We start from the raw sequence: 23,873 nt of genomic DNA, 5'->3' as shown, positions 1-23,873 counted from the left end.
AAATAACCTGTATATGTATGTGTGCGAGTGTGCGAGGACATGTGTGCATGTACCGTCTGTCTGCACGTTTGTTGGCGTTTTAAGTTAAGTATTCGTTTTCATGGTCGAATCTGTTACTACTAATATGGATATAAATAATAATAACGATAATAATAATAAGGAATCATACAACCCCACATGGGGTGACTTAAATGTTGGACTTTTTTGTGCGTATGTGAGTTCCTGTGTTGTAGTAGCAGCCATACACACATAGGCTGAGGAGCAGTGTCAGTAAGCTCTCTGTGGAAACCCGGCTCTACAATGCAACGAATCCTCCCCCCACCAAAAGGTTGCCAGATTGGGCGGGAAATCTGGCGCAATCTGGCAAAACTGCCCCCACCTCTCCCATGCCATTGGTGTTCACTGTATTACCAGTCAAGTTCTGACCCTCGCCCCCCATAAGGAGCCCTTCCAGATGCTGACTGGCTTGCGGTTGTGGATAAAAATACAATTAAATACAACTAATATAATGAGGGAAGGAAATCCCTAACCATGGTGACGTGTCAGTTTAGCTCTTTGCTGCTCAGGTGTGAATATAAGGCGACTGTGTGCATCCCCCTTCACCTGTACCAGTCTCCTCCTAAAGGGGCCTGGTTCAGCCAGCATCTGTCGCCTGCTCCTTCAGGGGGGGACGCCAGTGTTCAAGTGATCTCTGTCGGTGTGTTTATCGTGTTCGTGGGTCTTCTCTATTGAAACTCTGTGCTGATATGTATATAGGTTAATGATAAGGTGGTATTGTACCCTGTAATGACCTCATTTAAAGAATCCTAGCGCTTTACTCGTGTATCTGTGTCTCTATTATCACTTAACAATCTCTTCTCTGGACTGCCTTACTGGCATGGATTGAGACGGACCGACAAAGTGTTTTCCGTGGATGTGAATGGTGTCGTCCACTAGAGGGCGTAGAGTACAACTGGGGAATAAATCAGCTGTTTATTTTTCTCTGTGTCTCTGTATCCCTCCTCCTCAATAAACTTGTTCCTCATAACTACTTGGTTGTATTTTTTATTCAAGGTGGACAATCACAAATGCAAGTATGCACACACAAACACATACGCACACACATACACACATTGATAGACACATTGAACAAGAAGAATCCTTATTACACACACGTACACGATAATATTCAGCCTAGCTCGGTACATTGATGGAGACACTAAATGGACAGGAGGCTGTTCAGTGCCTTTATATTGCCAGTAAAGGAGGCTCAATTATGAAATCCACTCCACATTCTTTTGGAGGGGTTCTGTTTATAACAAATAATCAATGGATACGAAATCTGAATCAGAATTACTTTTCTTACATCTTATTGCACAGATCAGGAGCAGAAAATCTTTGAATTTCTAAGATGTGATTTCCTGCATTCTAGTCCATTTTAGGGTGACCTGCTGGACATTGGCAAATCCTAAACCCCTTGTAATTCATAGCCTACATTTTTTGTTGCAGGGCCTGCTGAAGACAATACTATTTAATGGAAAGGAACAATAACCACTTAACTAGTTACTTCTAGAGATTTTTTTCAGTAGATTAAAAGTAGGATTGCAGAGATGGATTGTTCATTTGTTTGCTTTTTTGTATTTTAGAAGTGGTATGGCCATCAGCCAACAATAGGCCCATAAATAGGCCCATCATTTTGTAGCGAAGTATTATCCATGCTGTTGCATGTCCTTTCCAGTAGATGGCAATGAAAAGGGTTGTCATGACTTCAAAAGTGAAAAGTTGTCACGCTTTTGAAGTGAGATTCGGGGCTTCAGTCCTAATAGATCCACTCCCCCCCCCCCCCCCCCCCCCCCCCCCCCCCCCCACAGCCACATAGCAGCAAATATACAAGATAAAGTAAATAAAGAAATGTAAAACAAATATGTAAAAAATACGTAAGAAATACGTAAAAAGCACATAAGAATCATCAATGGAGGCAGAATTATCTAATTTAATTTCTCCACCCTCACCTTGGGTGGAGGAGAAACCGACTCGACTGCGCCTTTTTGGCGGCTAGAACCCATAAAGCTCCGCCCCTGCGCGGCGTTTGAGGTCGCAAAACACGCCCCATCCAGTTTGGGACTGAACTGCGCAACAGCTCTGCTGCCTTCTGATTGGACGTCACGGGATGACAGAACCGGTGTTGCCAGATTTGGCCAGATTGCCCGCCCACCTGGCAACAGCGGCTAAAGCGCGCTCCAGTCATTGTTGCAACGTTAGTCAGGAAATCTGGCCCAATCTGGCAACACTAGACAGTAGGATAGACACGACAGAAGCAGGTTTACTGTTTGAGATCTGACATCAAGGATCATACAAACCCGTTGATTTAATTCGGCTTTATTTAATATATGGCCTGCAAAGGACAGAAGATGGAAGGAATATAGAGTTACAAAGCCATGATGTGTGTCCCAGCAGGGGGATGATGAGGACGACATTATTAAGGCGCTCTGTGTCAGTGTGGCTGGTTGTAGTTTCTGTCTGTTGGTAAGTTGTCAGCGCTATCATCTGATTCCGTAGTGTTATTACATAGTATTATTACATAGTGTCATGTGTTAGTTAGCGGAACGAGACTACTGCAGTCACTGCTACTGCTGGTTTGGAGGTTAATCCAATGTAAATAACCTGTTCACCTGTTAACTTGGCTAACCTAGTCGACAACTTTAACAGTGTGATACAGCGGACTTGTGCGTCACCTGGTGTGTCTATCTATGGTCATGGTCATGGTTATGGTTATGGTCATGAGGGTCAGCTCAGCTGTTTCACCTGGTGTGTTCATGATCATGAGGATCAGCTTCAGCTGGTGTGGTTATGGTTATGTTCATGATAATGAGGATCAGCTTCGGCTGCTACACCTGTAGAAACAACGAGGTTTACTCCTCACTGTGTTTCTTATCATAATGGCACACCGTTTATTGTTTATTCCTGTCGAATAGATAAACTTGGTTGTTGTCTCAGTAGTCAAACATGATATATATACATTTAATCGAATCTCAAGCTTGTATTGTAGGTTTCTGGTGACTTTTTGCTATGACAACGATGGCTGGTTTGGCTGTGTTTGATCCGTCTCCCGGCTCGTCCCGGTGCACAGATGGCCCAGCAGCTGTCAACAGGCAAATGTTCCTGAATGGGATGGAAGAGAGGGATTATTGGTACTACAGCCTTTAAAGGAAGCCATGAAGTTTACAAGTGCTGAATCACACACACACACACACACACACACACACACACACACACACACACACACACACACACACACACACACACACACACACACACACACACACACACACACACACACACACACACACACACACACTGTCACAGAAGGATGATTTGTTTGACCCACTAAACTGTGTGTAGTATTTCCACGATGCAACATTCCACCGGCAGTGATTATCTTTATGGTCGGTGACTGATGAGCCAAGGTACACGTGAAATGTTGAATGGTGAGAAGAATCCGAATAACAATACCGATTTTGTCTCTACGCATACAGAAAATAAAGTGTTTGAGTTTTGTATATATTTTTCAATAAATGCTTGGATAGATTTTTAGTGTATGGAGAATTAAATACAATGTAACACATCTCATGGTAGTTGGTATTTCCAAGTGAAACATCATTATTGTGTATACATTTGAGTCAGCTACACTCCTTATTAGTAGAGGGAGATAGTTAAGCGAGAGATAGTTAAGAGGACAGTTTGGTTAATTATTCATGCAAGCTTTCTTTTTATGACGCCCATTTTCATTGTGTGTGTGTGTGTGTGTGTGTGTGTGTGTGTGTGTGTGTGTGTGTGTGTGTGTGTGTGTGTGTGTGTGTGTGTGTGTGTGTGTGTGTGTGTGTGTGTTCTACCAGAACATTATTTCTGATCTTATTTCTACAGATCTACAAACCAGCCAGCCCTAGTAATGCGTTATAAAACCCTCAACAGTGATCTAGAGACCATGAACCTGGCAGCTGACACTATGGCTGTACCTGGATACTGGTTTATTTAAACCTAAGGCCCTTCTTACTCTGCCTTGCTGCTTGGGATTATATATTGTGGAGCATAATTCAATGAAACAAACTAATAGTACAGAACAACATAACTTTGACCCAACTGGGGGTTAGGGTCTTAGTGGTGGCAGCACAGAGTGGGGTTAGGAATGTCATGCCAGAGCCACGCGCCCCATGGCGGTGTCTTGCTGTTCGACTCCTCACTGCAACGTGTGTACGTCCAGATGTGGGTTTAACGGTAGAGCATTCCATCTGTGCAGCTGCTTGTCACTCAGGGTTGCATAAGGAATCAAACGCGGCAGAGTGTTCCACTTTTGGAACATAATGTACGACGGTTTGGGGAGGTTCCCACTGCTGAAACACACCCTGGACTGTTTTATTTTGCATATACTACTGTTACCAACAATGATTATTAGTTACTCTCATCTGTAATGATTTTTTTTTTTACTTTTTACTTAATCAGTTTAAATCTGAATCGGTAGCGTTTTCAGCATATTGGTTTTGTGTCGTCAAGGAAACTTCTGGTCACTTGGTGTAGTCGACTGTTGTTTTTAATGTGCAGAGACGTGATTTGAAACTGGTAGACAGAAGTGTCCCATAATTGAAAAGTAATGCACATCCAATAGCATGTTAGCAATCAGACTTGACCAATTCATCTGCTGCGGTATAACATTCAGTCATTGAGTTAGACTATCCAGAAGGGATACGGGTTAATTTGTTTTTAGATGTCCCTAATGAGCAGGTAGGGGTGAGGTGATAACAGTTAGGTGACCTGGGCTTCTCTGGGGAACCTCTGGGCTGGGAGTCGAAGGTCTCACTACTAGACTGTGCTGCACTCCTATACGAAGCATAATGAATCTCCCTTCATTCTAGTCCAGTGTTCAAGGGAAATACCAGGAGGGTTTATTTTCGGTGTCGTGATAACCCATATTTGAACCAATCCTCTCAAGTGTTCCTTAACCGTTTATGCTTTCTCTGTCCAATAGGATCAGTCTTCATTATCATGTTGGCTGCACAGAGCCACACACACAAGGTCCCGGGGGGCCAGCGGAAAGGTCTCCTGCTCAGAAGGTAACAGCCGCTATTGCCTCCAAAGTGACTCCAGAGTGAATTCATAAACATGGCCTTAAGGAACAGGTAGGCGCTGAGGCAACTTGCTTAAGGCTGTATACAGGTAGGTTGCAGATATTCGGGGGGATGGAACCCAGAGCCTTTCTGCTGGTAGTTGAATACCTAACCCACACCAACACTGCCTCATCCCCCACCGTCTCTGACCCAGTTAACTGTACCCTTGGCTTTGTAATGTGGGTCCGGTCCCACGCTCCACCTTGATATTTTAACGTGTGCTCCATTCAGTGTACGCTTTACAGACTAGGGGTGGGTATTGCCAAAGAAGTCACGATTCGATTCGTATCACGATTCACATGCCACGATGCGATTCTATCACGATGCATCGCGATACTTGAATTATTGCGATGCATTGCGATGCATTGCAATTTTTCACTGAACACTAAAAAAAAAAATTAAGCCATTACCAGTGGCTGACTGGCTGTGTATGATCTGGATAGTGTGTTCAATTGATAACTCAAAGCAACTCAATTCATACATAGCTGTATTTATTGAAACGACTATTACTGGATACACTGACAAGAAGTGCTAAGGATCTATAAAACTTAAAATAACAAAATAAGGATAATCAGTGCCGTTTACATGGCCTCAGTGGTCCTTTAAACCAATGAAATGAAAACATTCAAACATTTCCCCTTATGGAAGTAGCTGCCATTATAACAACAATATCATTTCATAAACATTAGAGGACAAACTGATGCCACAAAAAGTGAATAGGCTTTATAAAACGATATAAAAAAAAATAAATAATAATAATTAATTATTCATTTTTTTAAATTAATAATCGATTCTTGGCGTCAACAATCGATGCAGTAGATCGTGAAAATTAGAATCGCGATGCATCGTCATGACGATTATTTGGCACACCCCTATTACAGACCCATCTGTATTCCTAACCCTCGGGTTCTCCTCTGGTTCTTGTTCTCTGCAGGGGGGCGAGAGCTGGGCGGCCGACACCCCGCCTGTGATGGAGAGCCAGAGAACGCAGCCACAAGAAGAGCAGAACACAGACGCATACACAGAAGATGGAACGGAAGGCCATGAAGAGGTATGGTGCTGATCAGTGTTGTTGGCACACTGTCGCTGATGCAGTGTGGGGCTTCTATTATAATCATCAGATTTGGCTTGGACCTACTTAAGGTATACCAGGGTATGCTTTACCTTATCTTGCAGGCACTAATAATACATCCTCTAATATAACGCAGTGCTGACCTGGACCTCCATTTTGTGGCACGATACAATGTGAAACGCATCCCTCTAGCAAAATAAATGAACCACATTCACACAGCGCAATGCTATTACAGGAAGAACCACACCATGAAATAAGGGTCAGGGTCAGTCCTAAGTGATGTACGCCATAGATCTAGTTGATTTTGATGAGTAAACAAAACAACAGTATGTAACAGGTATTTTTGTTCTCATTAGCACTTTGTATTTTTTATTTTATTGCATCTTATCCTGGGATGTAACAAAGGAATTTCACATCCGGGAGATTAAACAAGTTGTTATCTATCTATCTAAACAGCGGAGCATGACGTGTCTTTTTTACTATATAATTACAACGTATTAAGCTTTACGATGTAAGGACAATGGTCCAGTCAGTTGTACTTGTGGAACATTTGACGTTGATCTACTAAAATGACCTAAGCATTGATTTGCCTTGAAGTACCTGCTATTTCAGGCTCCACGTGTCTCTGCTTGTCCACCAGATAGCATCAGAGGATCGGGAAGAGCTGATCTCAGAAGTAGGGGTGCAGCCAGAGATTGTCAGCCCACAGCCAGCGACACAATCAGGGGGAGAACGGGAAGACCCTGCCCCGGATACACAAGTCACTGAGGGCCAGGGGGAGGGGGCGACGCCTTCTCCTTCTGCCACCGCTCCTTCCGCTGTCTCCACTGCTAACCCACCCAGAGCCAACCCCTCCACGTCCTCCGGGGAGAGGTAGGCCTTCACGCTGTTCAGTTCTCCATGCTGACACACACGGTCCTTTCTTCGTCTGTTCAACCCTCAGTTCTGGGGTCATCTCTTGTGCTCCTCCTCGAGGTTTCTTCTTCATGGGGTTTGGGGTATTGTGTCTTTGCACTTGCTTCAGAGGGCCTATGGTTAGTGGGGGGGTGTAACACACGGGATTTGAGTGATTGCAACTGGGATTTAAGGGATATACAAATACATTTTGGCTTGACTTGAAGCTGTTTCAAGGCAAGGGCCTGACTTGTAGCATAGGACCCTGGGTTGGGACTGACTTGTAGCATAGGACCCCAGGAGGGGCCTGAACCTGTAACATAGGACCCCAGGTTGGCTCCCACATGTAGCAAAGGTACCTAGGTGGGGCCCCACATGTAGCATAGACCCCAGGTGTGGACTGAACCTGTGGCGCTTCAAAGTGGATGGTCTACACCCTTTAAACAAGTCCCTTTGGCCTCTCTCAGTTCCGTTCCCTCTCTCTCTCTTGGTGTGAATGAAACGATGCCCACGATTTGCTCTCCCAGCGTTTCAGACCCGGATGCCTCTGGCGGTGCCGAAGTGGAGCAGAACGTTGTGGATCCTCTCCCCCCAACCGACTGTGGTTCAGCTGGTCCCAACCCCTACAAAGACACCAGGTGGGTTCTATGATGGTTACACATATGAAAAAAAGATCTGTTTATATTTTTTTACTATTGTGTTATTGTGTGGTTACTGGCCTTTTTTCTTCTTTTAAGCAGCTGAAAGTGTTTTTGAATATGACATATCTACATTGTTTTAGAAGCAACCCTCCAATATGCCATGTTTCTGGTCCTTTCTGTAGTCCTCCGGTGGTGATGGAGAACACTTCAAACGCCTACGCTGCAGGGACTCAGACTCACACAGAACCCTCCGAGGCTGGCCTGGGGGCCAACGCGTCACACAGCGTCAAGGTCAGGGTACAGCCCGGTGGACCCCCCCCCCCCCCCCCCTTTAGCTCTCTCTTATGCCTGGTTTGGGTCCGGTATAGGGTCCGAGCCCTCCGTCTGCGGCCCCCGAGACGGACCCCGCTGTGGGCGGCAAGGACCCGGAGGACATCCCTACCTTCGACGAGTGGAAGAGGAAGATGATGGAGGAGATGGAGGAGGTGGAGAAGGAGCAGGGTGAGACATAAGGCCTCTTTCTTACTGACACAGGACACTGATTGCTCTGTTGATCCCGGAGGAAATGTTAGTTTCTCAACTCAAACAAGAAACGTCAAAGTAAATGGAATACAATAAACACAAATAACAATCTAAACACAAAATAGCTCATAAATATATATTATTATAGAAACCTATGCATGTAACTAATGAAAGTATTAATATGAAAAAAAATCCTGCTGCTACTACTACCACCGCACATTAATTCTACTCGGTCAGTGTAGATCTAACTATATTGTGAGACAATATAGTTACATGTAGTGTAGTGGCTATGGTGTTCGACTCCCAGCAGGAAGATACTGGGTTCAATGTCCCCTACCTTTAGGGTAGGATGCCCCTTACCTGATCCTTAACAACATTGAACTGTTTATTTTCATTTTTCACAAAACAGGACATACACAGATATAGGACTTCCCAAACTGACAGTAGGAAATAATAAGTAAAAGTGCTATATAAATGAAGTTGCCTTGCCTTGCCTTGCCTAAATAAAGCCTATAAATATAAATAACAAACACAAGAAAAGGATTTCAGACAGCTATATCAGGGCAGGATCTGTTAAAGTGAAACATTTCCCATATTGTATCGCTGTATAGCTGTACAGCTCGGTCATAACAACCCTCTTCACCTAGTCAGGCATTCAGGTAACCTTTAACACAGTTCCACCTTCGGGTAAAAATATCAGTTTTCATTTTAAAAAGTGTCTGTATTTCGTTGTCTCTTACAGTTCAGGCTAGTCCTTCCCCCACCAAAGGGGGCGCTGGCGGCCATCTGATCAAGAAGATGCCAAAGAACTTTAACAACTACGCCTCAGTGGAGTGCGGCGCCAAAATCCTAGGTGCCAACCCTGAGGCCAAGGTAGGCTGGACTGAAGAGTGTGTGTGTGTGTGTGTGTGTGTGTGTGTGTGTGTGTGTGTGTGTGTGTGTGTGTGTGTGTGTGTGTGTGTGTGTGTGTGTGTGTGTGTGTGTGTTTGTGTTTGTGTGTGGCGGCTTACCATACCGTCTGAGCCCCCCCCCCTCGCGGTCGAAAAATAAAAGATAAAAATAAGGTAAGCATTGCTTCGTGGCACGTTTGCACACTGCTGGACCTGGCTGGAACTCCTGACAGGCCCGACCGCAGGACAGCACTGGTGGCCCTGGAGCTTGCAAGATACAACATTGACATAGCAGCTCTCAGCGAGACAAGACTACATGGAAAGGACTCCCTGTCACAGTTGGCTTTGCTGTGAAGTCTAAACTGCTGCAGCGCATTCCGGTATCCCCCATCGGCCTCAATGAACGACTGATGACATGGCGTATTCCCCTGGCAAAGGAACACTTTGCCACCCTCATCAGGAAATATGCACCATCTCTTGATGCCGAGCATAACATCAAAGAGGATTTCTACAGAGCTCTTGATGCCATATTACAGAAAACCCCGGCTACGGACAGGCTCATACTTATGGGAGATTTCACGGAGCACCTGGTATGAAATAAAGTCATTGGCCAGCATGGAGTGGGGAAGATGAACCACGACGGGCTCCGACTCCTCTCCCTCTGTGCAGACCACCAGCTGGTCATAACCAACACCATCTTCCAGATGAAGAACAGGCTTAAGACCACCTGGCAACACCCCCACTCAAAACTTTGCCATCTCCTTGACTATGTGATTATCCGTCAAAAGGACAGAAAATATGTCCTCACCACCCGTGTTATGCGCGGAGCTGAGTGCTGGACTGACCACCTCATGGTCAGATCCAAACTACTCATTAGCATTCAGCCCTGTTGCCCGAGGACAGCTCCAAACAAGATACTCAACCGTACAGCGCTGAACAGCCCCACCACCAAAGACAACCTTTGACGGCTCCTTGCTGAAAACCTCTATAAGATCCCAGAGGAATCAGCCGACTGGCCAGCCCTGCGCCAGGCTATTCATAGCGCAGCCGTAGAGGTGCTCAGTCAGTCAAGGAAACGTCACCAGGACTGGTTTGACTGTAACTCAGCTGAGATACAGTCACTCCTAAAAACCAAGCATGAGGCACACAAAGCTCTCCTGTCCTGCCCTGGTTCTCCCACGCTTAAAACCACCTTTACTGCTGCAAGAACAGCAACCCAGCGAGCCCTCCGGAATATGGAGGACACCTGGTGGGTGCAAAAGGCGCAAGAGATCCAGAACCTGGCAGATTACAACAACACTCAAGGCTTTTACGATGCCATAAAAACATTGTACGGCCCCAGGAAGCGGGCGATTGCCCCAGTCCGATCAGCTGATGGGTCCACACTCTTCGAGGACCGCCATGAGATATCTCTCCTCTCCATCTCAGGGAAAGTCCTGGCCAAGATCTCATCATCTCATCTTCGTCTGCTTATCCGGGGTTGCGTCGCGGGGGGAGCAGCTCAACAGGTTCATCATCGAGCTCTGTGAGCCAAGATCATGCTCATGCAAACACAGTGTGGTTTCCGGAAGACCAGATCCACGACAGACCTGGTTTCTTTCTTGAGGCAGCTGCTGGAGAAGAGCCGAGAGCATCACAAAGACCTTTACATAGCCTTCATCGACCTCAGCAAAGCGTTTGACACAGTCAACCGTGAGTTGCTCTGGAAATACCTCTGCAAACTTGCAAACTTGGGGTACTACCCAAGTTTCTTAGCATTCTACAGCAGCTGCATGACGGGATGCAAGCCAGAGTGCTCACAGGAGAACTCCAGTCAGAGTCTTTCAAGGTAAACGTTGGGGTGAAGTACGGCTGTGTCTTGGCTCCGGTGCTCTTTAACATCCTCCTCTCTGCCATCACCTGCCTCTTTCACATTGTCGCGGGACATGAAGACGGTGTCCATGGGGAATACCGCCTTGATGGAAGCCTCTTCAACATCCGTCGGCTCCAGGCCCACACAAAGACAGAGACCCGCCAAATCTGTGAGCTTCAGTATGCTGATGACTGTACCATCTTAGCTCACAGCCCGGACTCCATGCAGCACGCCCTCAACACAATATCCAGTCTGTACCAATCCTTTGGCCTACAGGTTAACATTAAAAAAACCGAGGTCATATCCCATCTCAACGGTGTTCCACTTAAAACAGTGGATCACTTCACTTACACAGAAATACACACCCGGATCAATAAAGCCTCATCATCATTTGGACGCCTGCTCAGCAGGGTTTTTGTAAACCGTAACCTGAAGGTCAGTACCAAGGTCGCTGTTTACAACGCGCTATGTCTCTCCACTCTGCTTAATTGGGCAGAGTCATGGACCCCATACCGCCAGCACATCAGCCACCTAGAGACCTTCCATATCCGCTGCCTACAGAAGATCCTCGGTCTGTCCTGGGAAGATCGAATCCCCCATACAGACATCCTCAGCAACACCGGCTCAATCAGTATGGAAGCAGCTGTGGCCAAAAAACATCTGCGCTGGATATGGCACACCATACGCATGCCTGAACACTGCCTGCCCCGCCAAGTCCTCTACAGCCAACTAATCGGCACAAAGCGCTCCGCTGGTGGGCAAAAGCGGCACTTTAAGGACTGCACCAGGGACCTCCTAAAGCGAGCGAACGTCCCCCTCACACAGCTTGAAACTCTGGCACTCAACAGACCAGCCTGGCAGGTAACTTGTGCTACTGCAGTTTGTCAAATTCACCAAACCAACCAAGACCGACGTTCCAAGAGGCGCATCCAGAGACACCACCGGGCGCTTGGTGCCTTTCTGGCATCTGCTTTCCCTTGCTCCAGCTGCTGACGAATGTGCGCCTCAAGGATCGGACTCTACACCCATGAGAAGTAGCACCAGCAGCAACGTCGCTGAACCACCCCCCGCCCCCCCCCCCCCCCCCCCCTACCCCACCCCCAACCCTGGAGCAAGCGTCATCATCGGACACGATGTACAGCTAAGAGAGTGTGTGTGTGTGTGTGTGTGTGGTCGTAGAAGCAAATGAATTAAACCAATTTACCCGTTTGGTTCTTTCGTACGCAGAGCACGTCGGCCATACTGAAGGAGAACATGGACTTGTACATGCTGAACCCCTGCAGCAATAAGATATGGTATGTGCTTGATTTAATTATACGGAGCCCCTCTGGGGTCACATGGTAGAAAGATACCTTGATGTCTAACTCCGTGCCAACGGATTTGGTTTGTTCTAGACAGCAGGGATTTCCCATGAAGCATTGTGACGGCGATCGCCTATCTATTTCAGACCGGCATCTATACAGTATGAATGGCTGAATGCAGTGATTATCTTTTCACATATGACAACTTTATAATTGTGTTGAGTCTTCTAAAGGGCTATTGTCTAAACATGAAATAACGCCACTCCTACCGCTGATTTACAATGGTGTCCATAAATACAAACACAATGTTTGCCTCATCCTGAATACATCTTCTACTCATGCTTGAGGCCTGTGTAGGACCAGTAAGCCGCCACAATGCTTGATGGGGAATCCCTGCACAAAATGCCGCTCTGTAGTAAACCGCATATTTGCCCACAACCCAAATACTGACATGTACCGCCCAATGCTGCCGGGAACCTTAACAAAAGGGTTTATTTAGTACAATGCAACCGCATTGCACCTCACTGCATTAAGAACTCCATGTATTATCAAAAGAACGCAAATCCCTGTAATCAGCGCAGATTCTTTCTTTTAAATCTTTGTGATGCAAAATCAACCTTCAATTCGCTCTACAAAAATATGCCGCAGCGACACTTGGTGGTCAAATGGAGATAGAAGCTGGGGCTTTATTTAAAAACAATCCGGTTTCCTACGGTCTGTACCTGGCTGTGTGGTTTGGGTCGATTCTTCTGACCCAAGCCTCTAAATTGTAGTAGAGTAAGGTTAATCATCATAGACTGTGTTGTGTCCCTCAGGTTCATCATCGAGCTCTGTGAGCCCATCCAGGTGACCCAGTTGGACATCGCTAACTTTGAGCTCTTCTCCTCCACCCCCCAGGACTTCCTGGTCTCCATCAGTAACAGGTGAGAACAATATTCCATCGTCGTGGTAACGCCACACCTTGGTACAGGAGGTGCAAGGCTTTATTACATAGATGGAACTTCTCTCTTCAAGTGTTCTTATTTTTCTTACGAAGCACTTTAACGTCAAATATCATACAAGGTCGGGATTGCGGTGACTAAAATCTGCATTTTAATTGAATCTTCATCCCTGAACACATCATGGATCAAACCTACTAAACAGGACCGTCCCGGCCAATAATGTTCTTCCTTAAAGGTATCCGACCAATAAGTGGTTGAAACTAGGCACCTTTCATGGGAGGGATGAGCGCACAGTCCAGAGCTTCCCATTGGATGAGCACCTGTATGCCAAATACATCAAGGTCAGTGTGGGCAGTGCGGCGGCAGAGGGATACACTGTCATTGTTGTGTTGTGTCGTGTGCTGGCTGCTCAGTGATCTGTATCTGGAATTAGATAGAAGTTGCTTTGGAAGTGTCTCTTTTGTTGGTCGGAAACAAACCAGGTGTTGCTCCTAAATTGAGTAATGTGTCGATGAACTAAATGTGTCGGTTCGGTTTAGGCATGTCAGTGAACCAGAACAGACACAGCTAGTCAAGTAAATATTCATTGACCAAGCTGATGCTACGACAGACATAAGTTAAACCGTAGTATACCCCGTCTCCTCCTTTTATACTGAGCTCTTGCCTGGCTTACTTCTACAGATGTGCACCGACGGTTCTCAATGCATTTGCCTTTCCTTACCTCTCCTTTTTGTTCTCCTCTCTGCTCCTCTTCTCTCTGCATCCCCTTCTTCAGATGTTCTCCAAATACATCAAGGTGTGTGTGTGTGTGTGTGTGTGTGTGTGTGTGTGTGTGTGTGTGTGTGTGTGTGTGTGTGTGTGTGTGTGTGTGTGTGTGTGTGTGTGTGTGTGTGTGTGTGTGTGTGTGTGTGTGTTCAAATAATCAAGAATACTCTTTGGTACTGTTAATCCTATTTATTTTAATGTGATGTTTTCTCCGTAGGTAGAGCTGGTCTCTCACTTTGGCTCAGAACATTTCTGTCCTCTAAGCCTTGTAAGGTAAGAACGGTCTAATAATTGATTTTACCTACGTTAATTAAAAATGCACTCAACTAGTAGGGGGGCCAATCAAAACATAAATTTGGTTACTCTTGTTCTGTGAATTTTCATTTTTTCATTTCATCATTAGCAATTATATTAACTTTCTCAATCATATTCTTGTTATCATAATCTTCTCCCTCTTTCCTGAAAGGCCTCAAACAAGCCTACTGGTTAGTACCTTAGGGAGGGAGAGTAATATCGTCATATAGTGGTATATTTACAAATCTGAGGAACAGGTACAATTTCCCACTAACCCTTTAAAGAAAAGAATTACTGGGATTGAATTCCAGAATGAACTATGACATTGGTGACACTTTCCATGTCATAACATGGCTCTGTTAAACATTCAACGTGTTTTAAGCAACGTAATGTAAACAGCGCTAGATATTTAATTCAAACAATAGATAGGCAGAATTCCTATCGTTTAGCAACAGCCAATAATGTAATTTTCTATTGGGAAAATAATTTGTATAATGATTAATTAATTAGCAAGGAAGACATCTTGAGGAGGTACGCAGAGTGGGGGATCCCTCCTTCATGGGATGGTCAGCATTGCAATGGGGGCTAATCAATGCATTTTAAATGAGAAGGCAACCTTCAACGAGAGATGTTTGACACTTCTTCCCTATGGCACAAGGCATCATATTGTTCCTCTTCTGTAGTGAGGAGGCCCTTCTCCTGCGTTACGCCTGGACCTTAGAAACAGAAGGAGTTATATGGGACACAATGGAGCTAATTTAGGAAGTTGAGATTGCAGTTTCTTTTTAATTAAAATATAACTTTTCGAATCCAGAAATTAATCTAATTGGTTGAAAAAGTTCATAATAGTGACATTTTTGTAGAATGTTGCTCATAGAAGGAGCAAAAAGCAGCAGAAATAGCTATCCTACTATAATATGTTTCAATCTGTTTAATTTTCTGCACGGACGTAGTTGTACTATTTTTTTATACCAATTAAATATTCCTTGATGGAAAATTATATCTAAATCAGACAAACCCTGGCAGGATTATTTCCTGGCGAATACAAATTAAACTTAAAATGGAGCTGTCTGGCTCTTGCTGCATTGGCACAACTTTTCCGTCTTCTAATGTCCAAGCGTGAATCATAAGGTGGGCGGGACTTAGCCCCGTTATAACCTGAGCTCAGTCTGCCCTCTAGTGGCTCTCTGAGATGAAGGAGTTAAGGATTCACCTTTTGAGTTGGTTAAGCTCATGGTGGGGAGAATGCTGCTCACAGAAGACCTTTGACCTTGCAGGGTGTTTGGAACCAGCATGGTGGAGGAATACGAGGAGAACACGGATCCACACGATCGGACCGACGACCAGGACTTTGACCTGGGTGAGTTTGTATGACCCACACACCCAGATACTAATGCTAAAGGTTAAGAAGAACATCTGTCCAAAGTCCAAATTGATGTTTAAACTGCGTTCCTGAGTTGTTAGTACATGAATGAAATGGCAACCCATTGTACCCTATTTTAGTTTGGGAGAATTATTGTTTTTAGCTAATAAACAACTATATTGCTTACAAATCACTGCAGCAAAATACTCTTGAAATGTAGTGACCGATTTGTAGACGTCTTGTAAATCGAAATATCTGAATCTCCCAAGAATATCCTCCTGGGTATGTGGCTGGTGAATTGAAGTTTTCCAAAGATCTGATTGGTTCAGCCAAGGGTAAGTCGTGACACATTTCTACTTCCCAGCCAATCACATGAATAGCCGCTATTATAACAATGTGCTTTGGGTTTAACGCTCTTGTCACTCCAGAGGTCCTTCTGAACATGGTGACAGACTTTGCTGTCAACGTTCTGGGTGGAGGTAAGACGTAGTCTTTAATCCTGAAGTTGTTATTTTGAGGGATTACCAGACTCCTGGGGGTCTTTTATACCTTCTTCTGCAGGTTCTGTGTCATTGCCTTCTTTAATTGTTTGTTTATCTTTCTGGTTAACGTTTTGAAGGCAACGCTTCGACCCAGGAGGTGGACTCTACCGAACTATCAGAGCAGGACTCAATGAATCAGACTCAACCAATCACAACGCCAAACTCTCTCCCAGGGTGAGTATCATTATTAATAACAATACTGTAATTACGTGAATAGAGACTATCTACAAAGAGGTGTATGACCAGGTGGTCCACTCCTCGCAGATTATGCCCTTCTATGCAAACTACGTTCAAATGTATTATGACACGATAAATATTCGCTGAATGATAATCCCCCACTGGCACAAATAGGCTGACCAGGTTACCGACTGCTAATCGTGCAAAAAAAAGTCAGTTTTTTCTATTTTCTGTGAATCCGTCATGGAGAACAGTTCATTTAATGGCATGCTCTTGAATAACGCTAGTGTTGCCCTGCAATTTGATTGAAACTGCACAATGTACAAACCCCCCTTTTAGTTTCATGGTCAAAGGAGTGTGTCTTATTGGACCTCAAGTGGTTAGCACATGCGCCGCGTTATGACTACCAACACGCGTCACAGCGCCATCAGTACCACTCGTTATATTAAACACAGAACAAGGGCCTCCGGTCCTTCTTAGGACTACCAACATGCGCCACAGCGCCATCAGTACCTCTCGTTATATTAACACACTACAAGAGCCTCCGGTCCTCCTCCTTTCTAATAATAATAATAATAATACATTTAATTTAGAGGCGCCTTGCGACGGTGAAAGGACTGTGCGACCCGCTTTACACTGAAGCTCTGCCGAAACAGACATTATATTGCAGTTTGGCTTTTTGGTGCGTGATTCCAATAAAAGTAGAGTTTTAACCAACTCAACCATTTTCTAATTAAATGTATTTGTCCCAACAGCCCTATTTAAAATGTTGCTTGATGGCTCACCCCTACTATTGGGCTGGATATTGTTTAACTGGCGCCGACATGACCTAGGAAAAGATTGCCTTGCATCCAAAAGGACTCAAATATGACCATTTTGGCCGCAGTATCAAGCCCCGCATGTACGCCTTTGACACTATCCTGCCAAGCACACAGAAATCCTTAGATCTAAACTTCACAGAATCTCAAAGGCTATTCACAGACTCAGTGATTTGTGATGCTGCAGCTTTTCAATGCAAAACACTTCAAATAAAGTTCAAATCCAAAGTGTGTCTTTGAGGCTTTGCAGCTTTCAGCAACTTGTCAGGCCTTGGCATATGATTTAAAGTACTTAAAATTGGATTGGATTTGTTACTGGAGCCTTTGTACAGGTTTATTTTTTGAAGTTACCAAGTGTGGCTTATGTACGATGCAGTCTGTATTCGCGTAATTATGTTAAATATTATGGCAGGTGACATGACATAGCTGGTACTAGGTAACAAAAAGGTACTGACTAGGTACTTTGTCCCTTGTCAGCTTACCTAGACATTTTCAGCCAAAGCAATGACATTGTCTGGTCTACCACTATCATGGCTTACAGAAGCACACTGATCCTCTACCCTGTAAGGAGTGTAAAGCTTCCACATCACTGTTTAGTCAACTGTTGTTTCTCCTCTGCATCGCCCTTCTTCTCCCTCTGATGCGTTTCCAGGCATGAAGCTGAAGGGCTGGAAGGCCTCGCCGACACGGGCATCTCTCTGGAAGAAGAGACCCCCTCTCCAGAAGAGACCCCCTCTCCAGAAGAGACCCTCTCTCCAGATGGGATCCCCTCTCCAGAAGGGACCCTCTCTCCAGAAGAGACCCGCTCTCCGGTTGGGATCCCCTCTCCAGAAGGGACCCTCTCTCCAGATGGGACCCCCTCTCCAGAAGAGACCCTCTCCCTCGAGGAGGTCCCCACAGAGCCCACCCATCCTGAGCCCCCTCCCTCGCAGGAGGATCAGATCGTCACTCCACTGCCACACGAGGAGGAAGAACCAATTGGCCCCACCATTATCCTCCTGGAAGAGGAAGAGGAGGAGGAGGAGGAGATGACCTCGGTCTACTGTGCCCACTCGCTGCCGTCCCCCTCCTGGTCGTGTGCGCCCTCCTTCCCAGAGTACCTCCGGCAGCAGTGCTCCGCTACACGGTCCAAGAAGAGAGGGTACCAGACCCCCGGGGGGGGGACCCTTCCGCTTCCTCCTCCTCCTCCGCCAGCCTCCTCTGCCTTGCTGCCTCCCCTCCCCACCTTCGCCTGCCCTGCGCCGACACCACCCCCAACCCCCACCCCAATGCCGCCGCCTGCCCCTCAGACCAACGTCCACCCCCTCGCACCAGCCCCACCCCTGGGGGAAGGACGAGAGGGGGAACCAAGTGGTCCCCGTCCTTCAGAGGCCACGGGGGGGTCGGTGGTGGCGCGCAGTGTGGAAGGGCCCGGTCCTCAGCCCACGCCCCTCCTGGAGCCCGGCCAGACGCCCATGCTCCCGGCCGCTAGGGCCACCGCCTCCTGGCCCGTTCCTCCTCCTGCTGCTCCTCCCCCCCAACAGCCTTCCTCGGCAGAGACTCTCGGGGGGACTGGGAGAGGAGCAGCTGAGCGTGTGCAGGAGGAGGAGCCTCGGGAGGAGGAGCCTCGGGAGGAGGAGCCTCGGGAGGAGGTGCCTCAGGGGGAGGAGCCTCAGGAGGCGGAGTCTAATGAGCCACAGGAGTCGGCCGTGGCCGTTCCGCTCTCCCCGCACACAGACAGTCGTCCTCACCCTCCGGCCCCGTGGCCCGCGGAGGAGCCGGCTCCGTCTGCTGAGGTGGCTCCAAAAGAAAGGCCTCAGGACACGGCCAAGGGGCCCTCACACACACCGCCCCCTGTCAACACGGACCCCGAAGAGGCCCGGTTCCCCCAGGAGCTGGTTCCCCTTTCTAGGGGCGATGGTGACGGTGGAGCGGGTGATGGTGGAGGTGGAGGTATTGATAGTGGAGGAGCTGGTAGTGATGGTGCAGGAGCTGGTCGTGATGGTGGTGGAGCTGGTAGTGAGGGTGGAGGAGTGGGTAGTGATGGTGGAGGAGCTGGTAGTGATGGTGGAGGTGAAGGTAGTGACGATGGGGGTGGAGTAGTGGGTAGTGATGGAGGGGGAGCTGGTAGTGATGGTGGAGCAGTGGGTAGTGATGGAGGGGGAGCGGGTAGTGATGGGGAGCAGATCGACCTTCGCCAGGCGAGCAGCAGCCATTCAGCGCAGGCGCCCAGCCTGAAGGAGTCGGTGTTCATGAGGCTCAGTAACCGCATCAAGTCCCTGGAGATGAACATGTCCCTCAGCGGACGCTACCTGGAGCAGCTCAGCCAGAGGTGAGCGGCACACACACACACACACACACACACACACACACACACACACACACACACACACACACACACACACACACACACACACACACACACACACACACACACACACTGGTGCTGAAGAGGGAGATGGTGCATGTGGGCTGACTTCCTGTTGGACCTCCAGATACAGGAAGCAGATGGAGGAGATGCAGAGGGCGTTCAACAAGACGGTCTTGAAGCTGCAGAACACGTCTCGTGTGGCAGAGGAGCAGGTAGCCACTGCCACTGTTTGGTAGTATAGTTGCTGTGGCCTGATATTACTAAGGCGAACAATTTAAAATGTATCAAAGTAGCTCCTCAACAAAAATATTTTCACAGAATGCTTAGACAGTCAAAGTAAGGCCAATTCCCTCGAGTGAAAGAAAGAAAAGGTATATAAGAGTGTGTGTGTGTGTGTGTGTGTGTGTGTGTGTGTGTGTGTGTGTGTGTGTGTGTGTGTACTGTGTGTGTGTGTGTGAGTGTCATAATTGTAGATTCATGGTTTAAAACAGAAAACCCTATACATAATCAACATGTCTACCCGTCTCTCTCATGCGTGGCTGATTTCCTCCCGACCTCAGGAGCAACGGCAGACGGACTCCATCAGGGCACTGGGAGGCCAGCTGGAGAACATCACTGAGCTGGTGCTGGGCCTGTCCCTCAGAGTCCACCTCCTGCAGAGCCAGGTGACCACACCACACTCACCCTGTCCCTCAGAGTCCGCCCTCCTGCAGAGCGAGGTGACCCCACCCACACCACACTCACCCCTTAGCCTGGCAGCAGACCTCACTACAAGTTTCCTCACAACCCATTTGCAGACAGACTTGTCTCCTGCTCACTGCGGTGTCAGTTTGGTCACTGAACATCCATTGGTTGAGCCCAGTGGGGTCTCCGTGTTTGGGGGGAATCTGATCAGAAGATTTCAGAAAGTTGCAAAATCTTAGAGGAGCAAGCGGTCCTGAGAAAGAAGTTCATCGGGGTATTGGTTTGTCGGTTTTCTCTTCAATCACGACGCTTTTGTAATCCCAACCTCGCCAAACGTACTTTCCGCATGAGGGAAGTCATCCGCTCTCACCATCTGCCCACGCAGCACCTCCCATTTCCGTGTAGAACGTTGTTTATTAACTGTAAAGATCCATCGATATTGGTTTGGAATAAACTCTTAATACAAACAATGAAAAAGGCATGTGGCCTATTTATGCTCCCATTGTGGTGCGATGGTTCGGTGGCAGCATTCATTACCATCTCGCCCATGCTAACCTTCAGCGCGTGTGCGCAGGTGTCTGACGGAACGAGCTACCTGCTGATGTGTCTGCTGCTGTGTGTGTTGCTGGGTACTGCGGTGGTGGCCACCCACCTCAGCACCTCCTCCACCCCACCCCTACCACCACCACCACCACCAAGACCGCCTTCCCAGAGCCAAGAGTTTAGGCTTCTGTCCAGGAGCCAAAGCAGCCACTGCTGCCCTGAGAGGTAACTGGGAAAACCATAATCTAATATATCCCGCCATGGAATCTAAAATAAGATGTACTATATTCATCCCAGATGGGAAATGGTGGTGCAACAACAGGAAGTACAGGACCATGATATCAAAAAACATTCAAAACAAAATGTAGACATGAGAATTAAATCCAAACAAATATGTACAGCAAATCTATTTATACATAATAAGATCAGTAAAATGTTGACGCATTAGAGATGATGGATACATATTATAGACAGTGGAGGGAGACCATAATCAGTAGCCTGGCTATTGCCAGACCAACCTCGATCGTAGAATGCACGTTGGTCTGGGGAAGCTACTGTCATTTTCTTCAGCACAAGAGGCGCGATCAACGGGCCTAGTTCATCTGACTCTGTACGCGGTTGGCTGCTTGCCGTCGCTTCCCTGTCGTCATTGTGTTAAAACAGCCAATAGCGCGCCAAGGGGAAAAGCCAGCTTGGTGATTGGCTCCCGCAAAAACATATCGCCAGCAGAAAGAAATGTATTGCTCTTCTCCAGACCCTAGTGCAGGGCGAACTCAAAGCGACGGCAGAATGGGCGGGGCTACCCAGTATACATAATCAGATCTAAAACAGTGGAATGGTCTGAACGCTGCGTGGTTCAGCAGTAGGTCATGTGCCTTTCTTAATGTTTCCTTCCTGACAGACCGTTGAAGTCAGTGTGTGGCGTTGTCCTCTTGCCCAGGCGTGCCTCCTATCCTCTCCTCCACTGTGACCCCTTCCAGCTGGCTACAGGTAGAGTGTCCATCAAGTAACCCCTTGGGGCTTCACATTGAATATTACAGTTCATTCACCATTCAAATTCTAGACAAATATAAAATTCAACAGCAGGACAAGTATTCAGAATGAAAAAGCTGCCACACTAAAAAATCAAATATATTTATTTTATTATATATTATGCTAATGCATTCCCTTCAACTTTGTAATTCACCGGGTGAACTGCAGTGGCATCCTCAGCATGTAGACACGTGACCCCATGTCTCTGTAGTGTACTGATCTAAAGACAGTACTGTCTGCCCACTCTGGGGACGTCACAGGCTGGATATACATCCATGATGACAAAATAGTTAATGAGATTTTAAGCGTTCTTGAATGCGGCTATGTAAGTGGTGGGACTGTGGATATTGGGTTAAAACCCAGATCCTCTTGGCTGGGGTGGAACCTGCGTTGGGGTTTTGATTGATAATGACTCGGCTGATTTCTAGCATTCATTTTATGTACCGAAATGTAAGGATCAGTGTAATACAAGCATTTACTCCAAAAATATGTCTCTATTATTTACCCAGACCCTCCAAAGGATTGCACTCAGGAATCTACAGACAACAAAGCGGTAAGTAACTGAGACACTGCGTCTGAACCCTGACCCATTCAGGGACAGAACAATGATAAATAAAGACAACATCCAGAGGCAATGTCGTTTACAAATGGTTGAAATAGTTGATTCCTCTCCACCTCCACACCTCTATACCTCTATACCTCTATACCTCTATACCTCTATGCCTCTATACCTCTACACCTCCACCCCTCTACCTCTATACCTCTATACCTCTATACCTCTATACCTCTATACCTCTATGCCTCTATACCTCTACACCTCCACCTCTCTACCTCTATACCTCTATACCTCTATACCTCCACCTCTCTACACGTCTCTGCCTCTCTACCTCTCTACCTCTCTACCTCTCTACCTAATACCTCTATAGCTCTACCCCTCTCCTCTCCCTCCTCACCTCGGCCCCCCTCCTGCTGACGTCTGCCTTCTCTCTGCGTGGTTGCAGTCGATCCATCGGGAGGGCAGCAGAGCGAGCGTTGAGGGGGGGGTCCCGGCAGACCCCGCCGACGCGCCCGCCCCGTGGTCCCAGGCCGTGGCGCGGCCCCCCGGCGCCCTGCCCGCGCTGACCTGCAGCGGCGCCTTGCCGTCGGGCTCGGCGGGCGGCCACTGGGTGCGGACGCTGCGGCCCGCCTTCACGGACTACCGCTCGGAGGGCAGCTCGGAGGGGAGCTCCTCCCACTCCGACGAGCCCTCCTTCTGCGGCGTGGCGGCCGGGGTCTGCCCCCGGGGGCTCTGCCCGGGGCTGTCCCCGTTGCCCCCGGCGACGGCCACCCAGCCCTCGTCCTCGTCCGGCGCCGGCCGGGCGGGGAGGCGGGCGTGGCGACGCAGGCGCTCTAAGCCGGCTCTCGCCGTGGTGGAGCTGCTGCGGCCCCCGCCCGCCCCCGTCACCAGCAGCCGCCACCTGCCCGGCTCCCCTCTGCCGGACCTGGCCCGGCACGGGGCCGCACACACGGGGGGCCCTCGCCACGGGGGCCCCGGGAGGACTCTCTCAGGACACACGGAGGAGGGCCACCGTGCTTTACATCTGTAGGACTGGCGTTTACCTCCTCTCCAAAAGCCGCAGGCAGCTTGATGCTCCCCCCCCCCCCAGTACCAGACCATCCCTTAATTTAACTGCCACCAATATGTGTGATTTGTGTGTCTCAACAAAGTTGTTTTGCCCGATTTTTATACGATGCTGCAATCCAAGGAAAAGTCTTCCCCAGCTTGTCATTAAAATAGTTTGTCTGACTATGAAGTGTCCCTCTTGTCAATAAGCGTTCTTTAAAGGTTTAAAACGTCTTGATCTTATTTAATGTGAAAGTCTTAATAAGCTACTCGATGTACTGTGGATCCATCTTTTGAATCGGGTTACTTTTTATTACCATTATGAATGGAAATTAAACGGCCTCTTCTTCGGGCACTTTTGTGTTTGGTCCAGCAGGGGTCGCCGTAGTATCGTTAACAAGCATTTGTCTCGACGTGCGCTGCATCCATGTTATGAGTCAGTTACCAA

The 23,873-nt window shown here is 47.5% G+C and overlaps 2 protein-coding genes across 4 annotated transcripts in view; both read left to right on the top strand.

Annotated features, from left to right (window-relative positions):
• The window catches only part of dnm3b (dynamin 3b), a 17,205-nt gene extending 16,175 nt beyond the window's left edge, over positions 1–1,030 (top strand). Inside the window, exon 12 of the mRNA XM_030363441.1 lies at positions 1–1,030. This exon is cut by the window's left edge and continues 919 nt beyond it. The gene's annotated coding sequence lies outside the window, so the exon portion shown is untranslated.
• Positions 1,031–2,244: 1,214 nt separating this feature from the next.
• On the top strand, positions 2,245–23,615 carry LOC115549005 (SUN domain-containing ossification factor). Of its 3 annotated transcripts, XM_030363977.1 has the most exons (25): positions 2,257–2,505; positions 3,029–3,170; positions 5,003–5,087; positions 6,076–6,192; positions 6,854–7,086; positions 7,635–7,745; positions 7,931–8,039; positions 8,117–8,249; positions 9,013–9,143; positions 12,240–12,307; positions 13,129–13,236; positions 13,490–13,595; positions 14,030–14,050; positions 14,237–14,292; positions 15,591–15,673; positions 15,946–16,011; positions 16,105–16,155; positions 16,296–16,392; positions 17,866–19,524; positions 19,688–19,775; positions 20,124–20,228; positions 20,822–21,015; positions 21,692–21,780; positions 22,332–22,375; positions 22,824–23,615. In XM_030363977.1, exons 2-25 carry the CDS (start codon positions 3,049–3,051, stop codon positions 23,406–23,408), a joined length of 4,461 nt encoding a protein of 1,486 aa, XP_030219837.1. In that variant the 5' UTR covers positions 2,257–2,505; positions 3,029–3,048; the 3' UTR covers positions 23,409–23,615. The 3 variants fall into 3 exon arrangements, with proteins under 3 accessions (XP_030219839.1, XP_030219837.1, XP_030219838.1); XM_030363979.1 differs by lacking the exon at positions 3,029–3,170 and having other exon boundaries at positions 2,245–2,505; XM_030363978.1 differs by lacking the exon at positions 14,030–14,050.
• Positions 23,616–23,873: the final 258 nt, after the last annotated feature.

The sequence above is a fragment of the Gadus morhua genome, chromosome 8 (assembly GCF_902167405.1).
Source record: "Gadus morhua chromosome 8, gadMor3.0, whole genome shotgun sequence".
Classification (NCBI taxonomy): Eukaryota; Metazoa; Chordata; class Actinopteri; order Gadiformes; family Gadidae; genus Gadus; species Gadus morhua.
The sequence above is the reverse complement of the archived record's forward strand: the minus strand, read 5'-3'. Positions and strand labels throughout refer to the sequence as shown.

Bases quoted from the DNA above. Each gene is read 5' to 3' on its own strand.
- LOC115549005 (XM_030363977.1), top strand. From the start codon at position 3,049: ATGACAACGATGGCTGGTTTGGCTGTGTTTGATCCGTCTCCCGGCTCG. The intron at 12,308-13,128 runs GTATGTGCTTGA...TGTGTCCCTCAG, and splicing joins CCCTGCAGCAATAAGATATG to GTTCATCATCGAGCTCTGTG. The intron at 14,293-15,590 runs GTAAGAACGGTC...TTGACCTTGCAG, and splicing joins TGTCCTCTAAGCCTTGTAAG to GGTGTTTGGAACCAGCATGG.